The sequence below is a fragment of the Ranitomeya variabilis genome, chromosome 1 (assembly GCF_051348905.1).
Source record: "Ranitomeya variabilis isolate aRanVar5 chromosome 1, aRanVar5.hap1, whole genome shotgun sequence".
Classification (NCBI taxonomy): domain Eukaryota; kingdom Metazoa; phylum Chordata; class Amphibia; order Anura; family Dendrobatidae; genus Ranitomeya; species Ranitomeya variabilis.
The window spans coordinates 1,150,164,405-1,150,182,606 of NC_135232.1; the positions used below are offsets into that span (position 1 = coordinate 1,150,164,405).

At 35.8% G+C, this 18,202-nt stretch overlaps 1 protein-coding gene across 2 annotated transcripts in view; it reads left to right on the top strand.

Annotated features, from left to right (window-relative positions):
- The window catches only part of ATP6V1B1 (ATPase H+ transporting V1 subunit B1), a 134,977-nt gene that overhangs the window by 96,594 nt on the left and 20,181 nt on the right, over positions 1 to 18,202 (top strand). For both annotated transcript variants that reach the window (XM_077280356.1, XM_077280357.1), the window contains one exon: positions 12,763 to 12,861. In XM_077280356.1, the coding sequence (XP_077136471.1) occupies positions 12,763 to 12,861 (99 nt within the window). The remainder of the gene's footprint in view (positions 1 to 12,762; positions 12,862 to 18,202) is intronic.

An 18,202-nucleotide genomic window follows, 5' to 3' on the forward strand; every position in this document is an offset into this window, starting at 1 on the left:
ATACTCCTCCCTATGTACAAGAATATAACTACTATAATACTGCTCCTATGTACAAGAATATAACTACTATAATACTGCCCCTATTCACAATAATATAACTACTATAATACTGCCCCTATGTACAAGAATATAACTACTATAATACTGCCCCTATTCACAATAATATAACTACTATAATACTGCCCCTATGTACAAGAATATAACTACTATAATACTGCCCCTATGTACAAGAATATAACTACTATAATACTGCTCCTATGTACAGGAATATAACTACTATAATACTGCTCCTATGTACAAGAATATAACTACTATAATACTGCCCCTATGTACAAGAATATAACTACTATAATACTGCTCCTATGTACAGGAATATAACTACTATAATACTGCCCCTATGTACAAGAATATAACTAATATAATACTGCTCCTATGTACAGGAATATAACTACTATAATACTGCCCCTATGTACAAGAATATAACTACTATAATACTGCCCCTATGTACAAGAATATAACTACTATAATACTGCTCCTATGTACAAGAATATAACTGCTATAATACTGCTCCTATGTACAAGAATATAACTACTATAATACTGCTTCTATGTACAAGAATATAGCTACTATAATACTGCTCCTATGGACAAGAATATAACTACTATAATACTGCCCCTATGTACAAGAATATAACTACTATAATACTGCTCCTAAATACAAGAATATAACTACTATAATACTGCCCCTATGTACAAGAATATAACTACTATAATACTGCCCCTATGTACAAGAATATAACTACTATAATACTGCTCCTATGTACAAGAATATAACTACTATAATACTGCTCCTATGTACAAGAACATAACTACTATAATACTACTTCTATGTACAAGAATATAGCTACTATAATACTGCTCCTATGTACAAGAATATAACTACTATAATACTCCTCCCTATGTACAAGAATATAACTACTATAATACTGCCCCTATGTACAAGAATATAACTGCTATAATACTGCTCCTATGTACAAGAATATAACTACAATAATACTGCCCCTATGTACAAGAATATAACTACTAAAATACTGCTCCTATGTACAAGAATACAACTACCATAATACTGCCCCTATGTACAAGAATATAACTACTATAATACTCCTCCCTATGTACAAGAATATAACTACTATAATACTGCCCCTATGTACAAGAATATAACTACTATAATACTGCTCCTATGTACAAGAATATAACTACAATAATACTGCCCCTATGTACAAGAATATAACTACTAAAATACTGCTCCTATGTACAAGAATACAACTACCATAATACTGCCCCTATGTACAAGAATATAACTACTATAATACTGCTCCTATGTACAGGAATATAACTACAATAATACTGCTCCTATGTACAAGAATATAACTACTATAATACTGCTCCTATGTACAAGAATATAACTACTATAATACTGCTCCTATGTACAGGAATATAAATACTATAATACTGCTCCCTATGTACAAGAATATAACTACTATAATACTGCTCCTATGTACAAGAATATAACTACTATAATACTGCCCCTATGTACAAGAATATATCTACTATAATACTGCCCCTATGTACAAGAATATAACTACTATAATACTGCCCCTATGTACAAGAATATAACTACTATAATACTGCCCCTATGTACAAGAATATAACTACTATAATACTGCTCCTATGTACTAGAGTATAACTACTATAATACTGCTCCTATGTACAAGAATATAACTACTATAATACTGCCCCTATGTACAAGAATATAACTACTATAACACTGCCCCTATGTACAAGAATATAACTACTATAATACTGCCCCTATGTACAAGAATATAACTACTATAATACTGCCCCTATGTACAAGAATATAACTACTATAATACTGCCCGTATGTACAAGAATATAACTACTATAATACTGCCCCTATGTACCAGAATATAACTACTATAATACTGCTCCTATGTACAGGAATATAACTACTATAATACTGCTCCTATGTACAAGAATATAACTACTATAATACTGCCCCCATGTACAAGAATATAACTACTATAATACTGCTCCTATGTACAAGAATATAACTACTATAATACTGCCCCTATGTACAAGAATATAACTACTATAATACTGCTCCTATGTACAGGAATATAACTACTATAATACTGCCCCTATGCACAAGAATATAACTACTATAATACTGCTCACATGTACAGGATTATAACTACTATAATACTGCCCCTATGTGCAAGAATATAACTACTATAATACTGCTCCTATGTACAGGAATATAACTACTATAATACTGCCCCTATGTACAAGAATATAACTACTATAATACTGCCCCTATGTACAGGAATATAACTACTATAATACTGCTCCTATGTACAAGAATATAACTGCTATAATACTGCCCCTATGTACAAGAATATAACTACTATAATACTGCCCCTATGTACAGGAATATAACTACTATAATACTGCTCCTATGTACAAGAATATAACTACTATAATACTGCCCCTATGTACAAGAATATAACTACTATAATACTGCTCCTATGTACTAGAGTATAACTACTATAATACTGCTCCTATGTACAAGAATATAACTACTATAATACTGCCCCTATGTACAAGAATATAACTACTATAATACTGCCCCTATGTACAAGAATATAACTACTATAATACTGCCCCTATGTACAAGAATATAACTACTATAATACTGCCCCTATGTACAAGAATATAACTACTATAATACTGCTCCTATGTACAGGAATATATCTACTATAATACTGCCCCTCTGTACAAGAATATAACTACTATAATACTGCCCCCATGTACAAGAATATAACTACTATAATACTGCTCCTATGTACAAGAATATAACTACTATAATACTGCCCCTATGTACAAGAATATAACTACTATAATACTGCTCCTATGTACAGGAATATAACTACTATAATACTGCCCCTATGTACAAGAATATAGCTACTATAATACTGCTCCTAAATACAAGAATATAACTACTATAATACTGCCCCTATGTACAAGACTATAACTACTATAATACTGCCCCTATGTACAAGAATATAACTACTATAATACTGCCCCTATGTACAAGAATATAACTACTATAATACTCCTCCCTATGTACAAGAATATAACTACTATAATACTGCTCCTATGTACAAGAATATAACTACTATAATACTGCCCCTATTCACAATAATATAACTACTATAATACTGCCCCTATGTACAAGAATATAACTACTATAATACTGCCCCTATTCACAATAATATAACTACTATAATACTGCCCCTATGTACAAGAATATAACTACTATAATACTGCCCCTATGTACAAGAATATAACTACTATAATACTGCTCCTATGTACAGGAATATAACTACTATAATACTGCTCCTATGTACAAGAATATAACTACTATAATACTGCCCCTATGTACAAGAATATAACTACTATAATACTGCTCCTATGTACAAGAATATAACTACTATAATACTGCCCCTATGTACAAGAATATAACTACTATAATACTGCTCCTATGTACAGGAATATAACTACTATAATACTGCCCCTATGTACAAGAATATAACTAATATAATACTGCTCCTATGTACAGGAATATAACTACTATAATACTGCCCCTATGTACAAGAATATAACTACTATAATACTGCCCCTATGTACAAGAATATAACTACTATAATACTGCTCCTATGTACAAGAATATAACTGCTATAATACTGCTCCTATGTACAAGAATATAACTACTATAATACTGCTTCTATGTACAAGAATATAGCTACTATAATACTGCTCCTATGGACAAGAATATAACTACTATAATACTGCCCCTATGTACAAGAATATAGCTACTATAATACTGCTCCTAAATACAAGAATATAACTACTATAATACTGCCCCTATGTACAAGAATATAACTACTATAATACTGCCCCTATGTACAAGAATATAACTACTATAATACTGCTCCTATGTACAAGAATATAACTACTATAATACTGCTCCTATGTACAAGAACATAACTACTATAATACTGCTTCTATGTACAAGAATATAGCTACTATAATACTGCTCCTATGGACAAGAATATAACTACTATAATACTGCCCCTATGTACAAGAATATAACTACTATAATACTCCTCCCTATGTACAAGAATATAACTACTATAATACTGCCCCTATGTACAAGAATATAACTACTATAATACTGCTCCTATGTACAAGAATATAACTACTGTAATACTGCCCCTATTCACAATAATATAACTACTATAATACTGCCCCTTTGTACAAGAATATAACTACTATAATACTGCCCCTATTCACAATAATATAACTACTATAATTCTGCCCCTATGTACAAGAATATAACTACTATAATACTGCCCCTATGTACAAGAATATAACTACTATAATACTGCTCCTATGTACAAGAATATAACTACTATAATACTGCCCCTATGTACAAGAATATAACTACTATTATACTGCCCCTATGTACAAGAATATAACTACTATAATACTGCTCCTATGTACAAGAATATAACTGCTATAATACTGCTACTATGTACAAGAATATAACTACTATAATACTGCTTCTATGTACAAGAATATAGCTACTATAATACTGCTCCTATGGACAAGAATATAACTACTATAATACTGCCCCTATGGACAAGAATATAGCTACTATAATACTGCTCCTAAATACAAGAATATAACTACTATAATACTGCCCCTATGTACAAGAATATAACTACTATAATACTGCCCCTATGTACAAGAATATAACTACTATAATACTGCTCCTATGTACAAGAATATAACTACTATAATACTGCTCCTATGTACAAGAATATAACTGCTATAATACTGCTACTATGTACAAGAATATAACTACTATAATACTGCTTCTATGTACAAGAATATAGCTACTATAATACTGCTCCTATGGACAAGAATATAACTACTATAATACTGCTTCTATGTACAAGAATATAGCTACTATAATACTGCTCCTATGGACAAGAATATAACTACTATAATACTGCCCCTATGGACAAGAATATAGCTACTATAATACTGCTCCTAAATACAAGAATATAACTACTATAATACTGCCCCTATATACAAGAATATAACTACTATAATACTGCCCCTATGTACAAGAATATAACTACTATAATACTGCTCCTATGTACAAGAATATAACTACTATAATACTGCTCCTATGTACAAGAATATAACTACTATAATACTGCTCCTATGGACAAGAATATAACTACTATAATACTGCCCCTATGTACAAGAATATAACTACTATAATACTCCTCCCTATGTACAAGAATATAACTACTATAATACTGCCCCTATGTACAAGAATATAACTACTATAATACTGCTCCTATGTACAAGAATATAACTACTATAATACTGCCCCTATTCACAATAATATAACTACTGTAATACTGCCCCTATGTACAAGAATATAACTACTATAATACTGCCCCTATTCACAATAATATAACTACTATAATACTGCCCCTATGCACAAGAATATAACTACTATAATACTGCCCCTATGTACAAGAATATAACTACTATAATACTGCTTCTATGTACAGGAATATAACTACTATAATACTGCTCCTATGTACAAGAATATAACTACTATAATACTGCCCCTATGTACAAGAATATAACTACTATAATACTGCTCCTATGTACAGGAATATAACTACTATAATACTGCCCCTATGTACAAGAATATAACTACTATAATACTGCCCCTATGTACAAGAATATAACTACTATAATACTGCTCCTATGTACAAGAATATAACTACTATAATACTGCTCCTATGTACAGGAATATAACTACTATAATACTGCTCCTATGTACAGGAATATAACTACTATAATACTGCTCCCTATGTACAAGAATATAACTACTATAATACTGCTCCTATGTACAAGAATATAACTACTATAATACTGCCCCTATGTACAAGAATATAACTACTATAATACTGCCGCTATGTACAAGAATATAACTACTATAATACTGCTCCTATGTACAAGAATATAACTACTATAATACTGCTTCTATGTACAAGAATATAACTACTATAATACTGCCCCTATGTACAAGAATATAACTACTATAATACTCCTCCCTATGTACAAGAATATAACTACTATAATACTGCCCCTATGTACAAGAATATAACTACTATAATACTGCTCCTATGTACAAGAATATATGTACTACTAGATGGTGGCCCGATTCTAACGCATTGGGTATTGTAGAATATGTATGCGTAGTGTATAGCACAGCCACGCAGTACATTGTGCAGTCCACGCAGTACATTGCGCAGCCCACGCTGTACATTGCGCAGCCCACGCAGTACATTGCGCAGCCCACGTTGTACATTGCGCAGCCCATGTTGTATATTGCGCAGCCCATGTTGTATATTGCGCAGCCCACATTGTATATTGCGCAGCCCATGTAGTATATTGCGCAGCCCACGTATATTGCGCAGCCCACGTAGTATATTGCGCAGCCCACGTTGTATAATCACATAGTATATTGCCCAGCCACATAGTATATAGCACAGCCCACGTAGTATATTGCCCAGTGACGTAGTATATTGCCCAGCCACGTAGTATATAGCACAGCCCACGTAGTATATTGCACAGCCACGCAGTACATTGCGCAGCCCACGCAGTACATTGTGCAGCCCACGCAGTACATTGCGCAGCCAACGCAGTACATTGCGCAGCCAACGCAGTACATTGCGCAGCCAACGCAGTACATTGCGCAGCCAACGCAGTACATTGCGCAGCCCACGCAGTATATTGCACAGCCCATGTTGTATATTGCGCAGCCCACGTTGTATATTGAGCAGCCCACGTAGTATATTGTGCAGCCCATATTGTATATTGCGCAGCCCATGTAGTATATTGCACAGCCCACTCAGTATATAGCAATGTGGGCATCATATCCCTGTTAAAAAAAAAGAAATAAAAAAAAAAATAGTTATATACTCACCTTCCGGAGCCCCAGATCCAAGCGAAGCGGTTACCGACGCTGCTCATGCGCTCCGGCCTCAAGAGTGCATTGCGGTCTCGCGAGATGATGTAGCGGTCTCGCGAGACCGCTACGTCATCATCTCACGAGATCGCAGCATGGACCGGTTACCGGAGCGTCGCGAGCGGGAAAGGCCTGTTGTCGATCCGAGGGCAGACGGACGGTGAGTATATAACGATTTGTTATTTTTTAAATTATTTTTAACATTAGATCGTTTTACTATTCATGCTGCATAGGCAGCATGAATAGTAAAAAGTAGGTCACACAGGGTTAATAGCAGCGGTAACGGAGTGCATTACACCGCGGCATAACGCGGTCCGTTACCGCTACGATTAACCCTGTGTGAGGGCAGACTGGAGAGGTTTATGGAGCGGGCACTGACTGCGGGGAGGAAAGAGCGGCCATTTTTCCGCCGGACTGTGCCCGTCGCTGATTGGTCGTGGCTGTTTTGCCACGACCAATCAGCGACTTGGATTCCATGACAGACAGAGGCCGCAACCAATGAATATCCGTGACAGAAAGAAAGACAGAAAGAAGGACAGATGGCAGTGACCCTTAGACAGTTATATAGTAGACAATACTGTCCCTATGTACAAGAATATAACTACTATAATACTGCTTCTATGTACAAGAATATAGCTACTATAATACTGCTCCTATGGACAAGAATATAACTACTATAATACTGCCCCTATGTACAAGAATATAGCTACTATAATACTGCTCCTAAATACAAGAATATAACTACTATAATACTGCCCCTATGTACAAGACTATAACTACTATAATACTGCCCCTATGTACAAGAATATAACTACTATAATACTGCCCCTATGTACAAGAATATAACTACTATAATACTCCTCCCTATGTACAAGAATATAACTACTATAATACTGCTCCTATGTACAAGAATATAACTACTATAATACTGCCCCTATTCACAATAATATAACTACTATAATACTGCCCCTATGTACAAGAATATAACTACTATAATACTGCCCCTATTCACAATAATATAACTACTATAATACTGCCCCTATGTACAAGAATATAACTACTATAATACTGCCCCTATGTACAAGAATATAACTACTATAATACTGCTCCTATGTACAGGAATATAACTACTATAATACTGCTCCTATGTACAAGAATATAACTACTATAATACTGCCCCTATGTACAAGAATATAACTACTATAATACTGCTCCTATGTACAGGAATATAACTACTATAATACTGCCCCTATGTACAAGAATATAACTAATATAATACTGCTCCTATGTACAGGAATATAACTACTATAATACTGCCCCTATGTACAAGAATATAACTACTATAATACTGCCCCTATGTACAAGAATATAACTACTATAATACTGCTCCTATGTACAAGAATATAACTGCTATAATACTGCTCCTATGTACAAGAATATAACTACTATAATACTGCTTCTATGTACAAGAATATAGCTACTATAATACTGCTCCTATGGACAAGAATATAACTACTATAATACTGCCCCTATGTACAAGAATATAACTACTATAATACTGCTCCTAAATACAAGAATATAACTACTATAATACTGCCCCTATGTACAAGAATATAACTACTATAATACTGCCCCTATGTACAAGAATATAACTACTATAATACTGCTCCTATGTACAAGAATATAACTACTATAATACTGCTCCTATGTACAAGAACATAACTACTATAATACTGCTTCTATGTACAAGAATATAGCTACTATAATACTGCTCCTATGTACAAGAATATAACTACTATAATACTCCTCCCTATGTACAAGAATATAACTACTATAATACTGCCCCTATGTACAAGAATATAACTACTATAATACTGCTCCTATGTACAAGAATACAACTACCATAATACTGCCCCTATGTACAAGAATATAACTACTATAATACTGCTCCTATGTACAGGAATATAACTACTATAATACTGCTCCTATGTACAGGAATATAACTACTATAATACTGCTCCCTATGTACAAGAATATAACTACTATAATACTGCTCCTATGTACAAGAATATAACTACTATAATACTGCCCCTATGTACAAGAATATATCTACTATAATACTGCCCCTATGTACAAGAATATAACTACTATAATACTGCCCCTATGTACAAGAATATAACTACTATAATACTGCCCCTATGTACAAGAATATAACTACTATAATACTGCTCCTATGTACTAGAGTATAACTACTATAATACTGCTCCTATGTACAAGAATATAACTACTATAATACTGCCCCTATGTACAAGAATATAACTACTATAACACTGCCCCTATGTACAAGAATATAACTACTATAATACTGCCCCTATGTACAAGAATATAACTACTATAATACTGCCCCTATGTACAAGAATATAACTACTATAATACTGCCCGTATGTACAAGAATATAACTACTATAATACTGCCCCTATGTACCAGAATATAACTACTATAATACTGCTCCTATGTACAGGAATATAACTACTATAATACTGCTCCTATGTACAAGAATATAACTACTATAATACTGCCCCCATGTACAAGAATATAACTACTATAATACTGCTCCTATGTACAAGAATATAACTACTATAATACTGCCCCTATGTACAAGAATATAACTACTATAATACTGCTCCTATGTACAGGAATATAACTACTATAATACTGCCCCTATGCACAAGAATATAACTACTATAATACTGCTCACATGTACAGGATTATAACTACTATAATACTGCCCCTATGTGCAAGAATATAACTACTATAATACTGCTCCTATGTACAGGAATATAACTACTATAATACTGCCCCTATGTACAAGAATATAACTACTATAATACTGCCCCTATGTACAGGAATATAACTACTATAATACTGCTCCTATGTACAAGAATATAACTGCTATAATACTGCCCCTATGTACAAGAATATAACTACTATAATACTGCCCCTATGTACAGGAATATAACTACTATAATACTGCTCCTATGTACAAGAATATAACTACTATAATACTGCTCCTATGTACTAGAGTATAACTACTATAATACTGCTCCTATGTACAAGAATATAACTACTATAATACTGCCCCTATGTACAAGAATATAACTACTATAATACTGCCCCTATGTACAAGAATATAACTACTATAATACTGCCCCTATGTACAAGAATATAACTACTATAATACTGCCCCTATGTACAAGAATATAACTACTATAATACTGCTCCTATGTACAGGAATATATCTACTATAATACTGCCCCTCTGTACAAGAATATAACTACTATAATACTGCTCCTATGTACAGGAATATAACTACTATAATACTGCTCCTATGTACAGGAATATAACTACTATAATACTGCCCCTATGTACAAGAATATAACTACTATAATACTGCTCCTATGTACAGGAATATAACTACTATAATACTGCCCCTATGTACAAGAATATAACTACTATAATACTGCCCCTATGTACAGGAATATAACTACTATAATACTGCTCCTATGTACAAGAATATAACTGCTATAATACTGCCCCTATGTACAAGAATATAACTACTATAATACTGCTCCTATGTACAAGAATATTATATAACTACTATAATACTGCTCCTATGTACAAGAATATAACTACTATAATACTGCCCCTATGTACAAGAATATAACTACTATAATACTGCCCCTATGTACAAGAATATAACTACTATAATACTGCTCCTATGTACAGGAATGTAACTACTATAATACTGCTCCTATGTACAAGAATATAACTACTATAATACTGCCCCTATGTACAAGAATATAACTACTATAATACTGCCCCCTATGTACAAGAATATAACTACTATAATACTGCTCCTATGTACAAGATTATAACTACTATAATACTGCTCCTATGTACAAGAATATAACTACTATAATACTGCTCCTATGTACAAGAATATAACTACTATAATACTGCCCCTATGTACAAGAATATAACTACTATAATACTGCTCCTATGGACAAGAATATAGCTACTATAATACTGCCCCCTATGTACAAGAATATAACTACTATAATACTGCCTCCTATGTACAAGAATATAACTACTATAATACTGCTCCTATGTACTAGAGTATAACTACTATAATACTGCTCCTATGTACAAGAATATAACTACTATAATACTGCCCCCTATGTACAAGAATATAACTACTATAATACTGCCTCCTATGTACAAGAATATAACTACTATAATACTGCTCCTATGTACAAGAATATAACTACTATAATACTGCCCCTATGTACAAGAATATAACTACTATAATACTGCCCCTATGTACAAGAATATAACTACTATAATACTGCTCCTATGTACAGGAATGTAACTACTATAATACTGCTCCTATGTACAAGAATATAACTACTATAATACTGCCCCTATGTACAAGAATATAACTACTATAATACTGCCCCCTATGTACAAGAATATAACTACTATAATACTGCTCCTATGTACAAGATTATAACTACTATAATACTGCTCCTATGTACAAGAATATAACTACTATAATACTGCTCCTATGTACAAGAATATAACTACTATAATACTGCCCCTATGTACAAGAATATAACTACTATAATACTGCTCCTATGGACAAGAATATAGCTACTATAATACTGCCCCCTATGTACAAGAATATAACTACTATAATACTGCTCCTATGTACAAGAATATAACTACTATAATACTGTCCCCTATGTACAAGAATATAACTACTATAATACTGCTCCTATGTACAAGAATATAACTACTATAATACTGCTCCTATGTACAAGAATATAACTACTATAATACTGTCCCCTATGTACAAGAATATAACTACTATAATACTGCTCCTATGTACAAGAATATAACTACTATAATACTGCCCTTATGTACAAGAATATAACTACTATAATACTGTTCCTATGTACTAGAGTAATGCTTCTGTAATAAAGTTTTTAAATATTATTGCAATGGCGTGAAAAGTGCTCAGGTTTCGTTTGTCTAAAATGTTTTCTCAGTATTTATTTTAGACATATTTATGATTCTGGACTTTTACTGACTTTTTTTTATAAGATTTGCATGTAAATTTGTATCATGTATCAAATGTATTAATCGAAATGTACAAAAAAATGGCTAAAATATGAACAATAAAATTAGAACTTCCTGTAGTTTGTCAGAAATATGTTTTAATTACCAATTTTAATTCTCAAAGTGTTCAGGTCTAAGGAGCCAAGTGTTGACCATGGTTACATTTCCTATTCTTATAGATATGTCTCATACTTAAGGAGCCTGGTGTTTTTGGCACATTTTGCCCCAGAACAGACACACTGCCAGCCTTAGATGCACCCACTGTCTTCTACAGACGGGAACGTGTTTGCTTGTTTCTCTGTAAAGCGAGCTTTGGAGATGCACAATGTGAATGACCACAGATCAAAATTTTGTTGTAGTTATTGTCTTTTGCTTTTTTGACAGTTTGCCCAGTATGCAGAGATTGTGAACTTCACCCTTCCTGATGGGACTGTGCGCAGTGGTCAAGTTTTGGAAGTTGTAGGATCGAAAGCCATTGTCCAGGTAATTGCTGATATCGATATGGAATTATCCAATCACTGCTCTCCTCATCTTCATTATTTCTCTTCCTTTTTTTACTTAAAAAATGTTTCTATTCCATGGTCTAAATCTTTTCTCTATACTGTTTTAGATTTACTAACTCTATCTCCTCCTATGTCTCCATTAGTCCTATATATTCCCTGCTCCATCTCTGTTCTGCTCCACCAGCTCCATATCTCTCCTATTCCACCAGCTCCATGTCTTCCCTGCTCCACCAGTTCCATCTCCCCTCTGCTTTACAGGCTCCATCTTGCTCCTGCTCCACAAGCTGAAGCAGGGTTGTACTCCACCAGCGCTATATCTGTCCTCATCCACCAGCCCATTATCTCCCCTGCTCCACCATCTCCATCTCCCTTCTGCTCCACACGCTCCATCTCTCTCCTGCTCCACAAGCTTAAGCAGGGTTGTACTCCACCAGCGCTATATCTGTCCTCATCCACCAGCCTATTATCTCCCCTGCTCCACCATCTCCATCTCCCTTCTGCTCCACACGCTCCATCTCTCTCCTGCTCCACAATCTCAATCTCTCTCCTACTCCACTAGCTCCATATCTGTCCTGCTCCACCAGCTCCATATCTGTAGTGCCCCAAATCTCCCCTGCTCCACCAGCTCCATATCTCCTTTGCTTCACCAGCTCCATCTCTCACCTGCTCTACCAGCTCCATCTCTCTCCTGCTCCACCATCTTCATGTATCTCCTGCTCCACCAGCTGCATCTCTCTCCCACTTCAATAGCTCCATTTATCTCCTGCTCTACCAACTCCATCTCTCTCCTGCTCCTCCACCTCCATCTCTGTCCTGCTCCTCCAGCTGCATCTCTCTTCTGCCCCACCAGGTCCATCTCTCTCATGCTCCATTAGCTGCATCTCTCTCCTGATTCGCCAGCTCCATCTCTCTCCTGCTCCACCAGCTCCATCTCCCGCTTGCTCTACCAGCTCCATCTCTCTCCTGCTCCACCAGCTACCAATCTCCTGTGCCAGTCGTTCCATCTCTTCTGCTCCCCCATCTTCATTTATCTACTGCTCCACCAGCTCCACTTCTCTCCTGCTCCACCAGCTCAATATTGCTCCTGCTCTACCAGCTCCATATCTCTCCTGCTCCACCAGCTCCCTCTCTCTCCTGCTTCACTAGCTCCATCTCTTACCTGCTCTACTAGTTCCATCTCTCTCCTGCTCCACCATCTTCATTTATCTCTTGCTCCACCAGCTCCATCTCTCTTGTGCTCCACCAGTTCAATTTATCTCCTGCTCCACCTGCTCCATCTATCTCCTGCTCCACCAACTGCATCTCTCTCCTGCTCCACCAGGTCCCTCTCTCTTCTACTTCCTTAGCTCCATCTCTCTCCTGCTCCACCAGCAGCATCTCTCTCCTGATCCACCAGCTCCATCTCTCTCCTGCTCCACCAGCTCAATCGCTCTCCTGCTCCACCAGCTCCATCTCTCTCCTGCTTCACCAGCTCGATCCCTCTCCTGTTCCACCAGCTCCATCTCTCTCCTGCTCTACCAAGTGCATCTCTCTCCTACTCCACCAGATCCCTCTCTCTCCTGCTTCCCTAGCTCCAGCTATCTCCTGATTCACCAGCTCCATCTTTCTCCTGCTTCACCAGCTCGATCCCTCTCCTGTTCCACCAGCTCCATCTCTCTCCTGCTCCACCACCTGCTTCATCTCTGTGGTAATCCACCAGCTTTAACTCTCTGCTGCTCCATCATCTCCATCTCCTTCTCCCAGTGCTCCGTCAATCAAGTCTATACACTTCACAATCAAGATTTCTGGTTATTTCTGTCTACACATCTCCCCTTAGTTCATTCCCACCAGCCACATCTCCAGCAGATCAATGTTGTCAGATCTATCTTTTTCTCTCTGCTGCAGCTCCATCTCCCCCCTACCCCATCTACATGCACATTAGCTTTGCTTCTATCCTGATCTTGTTTGTTGTTTTATTGATCCATATCCTTCCTCCTTTCACAACCACCAATGGTGTTGCCATCCACGTTTCCGTGACCTCCAACTCCTTTTTTCCATTTTTTGTGCACCCTTCTGTAGTTTAATTGCAGCAGGTACTTTACACTTCTGACCAGGGTTACGTAGATCTCTCCTCCATTGGCAATCACATTCTCACATGAAATCATCACCTCTGTTTTAAAGCTTTTGTTGAGTGTATCACAGAAAATAAAGATTTTGTCACTTTTTGGAACATATTCAGACTTTTGAGGATTCCCTAAATTACACAACTGGTGTGAACTGATGGTCAAGTTGGGGATGGGGCCAACAGGACGATAAATATGTGACCCCTGGCCTTAAAATCCATGCATAATTATGTAGCACATTCATTAGATCTATTCCTGATACATGGCCAGTAAGAATTAACAGCCTCGTAATAACGGCCTGCAGACATTGCTGCCCTTTATATAACAAGGTAGACCGCACTAGTGACCTGTGCACAACCTCTCCTGGCCAGCGGCCAACCTTCCCTCGTTTAATCCCAGCGAGACCTTCCCAGAGCCCTCCTAATCCCATTAGAGAGTCAGCCCCAGAGCCCAGCGAGCAGCGGCTTAGCCCGAGTCACACACAGGCACGGCGCTCTGCAGATGTGAGCAGAACATTCCCAGGCCACACGGATCTAATGAAAGTGTTCGGAGGATAATATCTGCAAATGGAGTCAAATATTGTGCCGATCAGTGAGCCGTGCCTCATTCTCCGAGATCTCCGCCCAATAACTGCTATCAGCAGAGACCAGAGAATGCAGATCTGACCCCAACGTCCCAAACATGGCTCCTAAATACTAGTGATCCATCCATCTATCCACCTACTAATGATCCAACCATCTACCTACTAATGATCCATCCATCTATCCACCTACTAATGATCCAACCATCTACTAATGATCCATCCATCTACCTACTAATGATCCATCCATCTACTAATGATCCATCTATCCACCTACTAATGATCCATCCACCTATCCACCTACTAATGATCCAACCATCTACCTACTAATGATCCATCCATTCATCTACTAATGATCCATCTATCCACCTACTAATGATCCATCCATCTACTAATGATCCATCTATCCACCTACTAATGATCCATCCATCTATCCACCTACTAATGATCCAACCATCTACCTACTAATGATCCATCCATCCACCTACTAATGATCCATAGATCTACTAATAATCCACCCATCCATCTACTAATCCATCCATCATCCATCTACTAATGATACATCCATCCAACCATCTACTAATGATCCATCCATCTACTAATTTTCCATCCATCTACTAATAATCCACCCATCCATCTGCTAATGATCCATCCATCCACCTTCTAATGATCCATCCATCCATCTACTAATAATCCACCCATCCATCTACTAATCCATCCATCATCCATCTACTAATGATCCATCCATCTACCTACTAATGATCCATCGATCCATCTAGTAATGATCCATAGATCTACTAATGATCCATCCATCTACCTACTAATGATCCATCGATCCATCTAGTAATGATCCATCCATCCACTAATGATCCATCCATTCATCTACTAATGATCCATAGATCTACTAATGATCCAACCATCTACTAATGATCCATCCATCTACTAATGATCCATCCATCTACCTACTAATGATCCATCCATCCATCTAGTAATGATCCATCCATCCACTAATGATCCATCTACCTATTAATGATCCATCCATTAATCTACTAATGATCCATCCATCTATCCACCTACTAATGATTCATCCATCTACTAATGATCCATCTATCCACCTACTAATGATCCATCCACCTACTAATGATCCATCCATCTACTAATGATCCATCCATCCATCTACTAATGATCCATCCATCCATCTACTAATCCATCGATCATCCATCTACTAATGATCCATCCATCTACCTACTAATGATCCATCCATCTACTAATGATCCATCCATCTATCCACCTACTAATGATTCATCCATCTACTAATGATCCATCCATCTATCCACCTACTAGTGATCCATCCATCTACCTACTAATGATCCATCCATTCATCTACTAATGATCCATCCATTCATCTACTAATGATCCATCCACCCACCTACTAATGATCCATAGATCTACTAATGATCCATCCATCATCCATCAACTAATGATCCACCATCCATCTACTAATGATCCATCCATCTACCTACTAATGAGCCATCTACCTACTAATGATCCATCCATCTACTAATGATCCATCCATCTACTAATGATCCATCCATCCATCTACTAGTGATCAATCCATCCATCATCCATCTACTAATGATCCAACCATCTACCTATTAATGATCCATCAACCTATTAATGATCCATCCATCCACCTACTAATGATCCATAGATCTACTAATGATCCATCCATCATCCATCAACTAATGATCCACCATCCATCTACTAATGATCCATCCATCTACCTACTAATGAGCCATCTACCTACTAATGATCCATCCATCTACTAATGATCCATCCATCTACTAATGATCCATCCATCCATCTACTAGTGATCAATCCATCCATCATCCATCTACTAATGATCCAACCATCTACCTATTAATGATCCATCAACCTATTAATGATCCATCCATTCACCAACTAATGATCCAACCATCCATCTACTAATGATCCATCCATCTACCTACTAATAATCTAACTATTATCTATCTATCATGTATCTATTATCTATCATCTATTATCTATCTATCTATCTATCTATCTATCTATCTATCTATCTATCTATCTATCTATTATCTCTCTATTATCTATTATCTATCTATCTATTATCTATCTATCTATCTATCTATCTATCTATCTATCTATCTATCTATCTATCTATCTTATCTATCTATTATCTATCTATTATCTATTATCTATCTATCTATCTATCTATTATCTATCTATTATCTATCTATCTATCTATCTATCTATCTATTATCTATCTATTATCTATCTATTATCTATTATCTATTATCTATCTATCTATCTATCTATCTATCTATTATCTCTCTATTATCTATTATCTATCTATCTATCTATCTATCTATCTATCTATCTATCTATCTTATCTATCTATTATCTATCTATTATCTATTATCTATCTATCTATCTATCTATCTATCTATCTATTATCTATCTATTATCTATCTATTATCTATCTATCTATCTATCTATCTATCTATTATCTATCTATTATCTATCTATTATCTATTATCTATCTATCTATTATCTATCTATCTATCTATCTATCTATCAATCTATCTTATCTATCTATC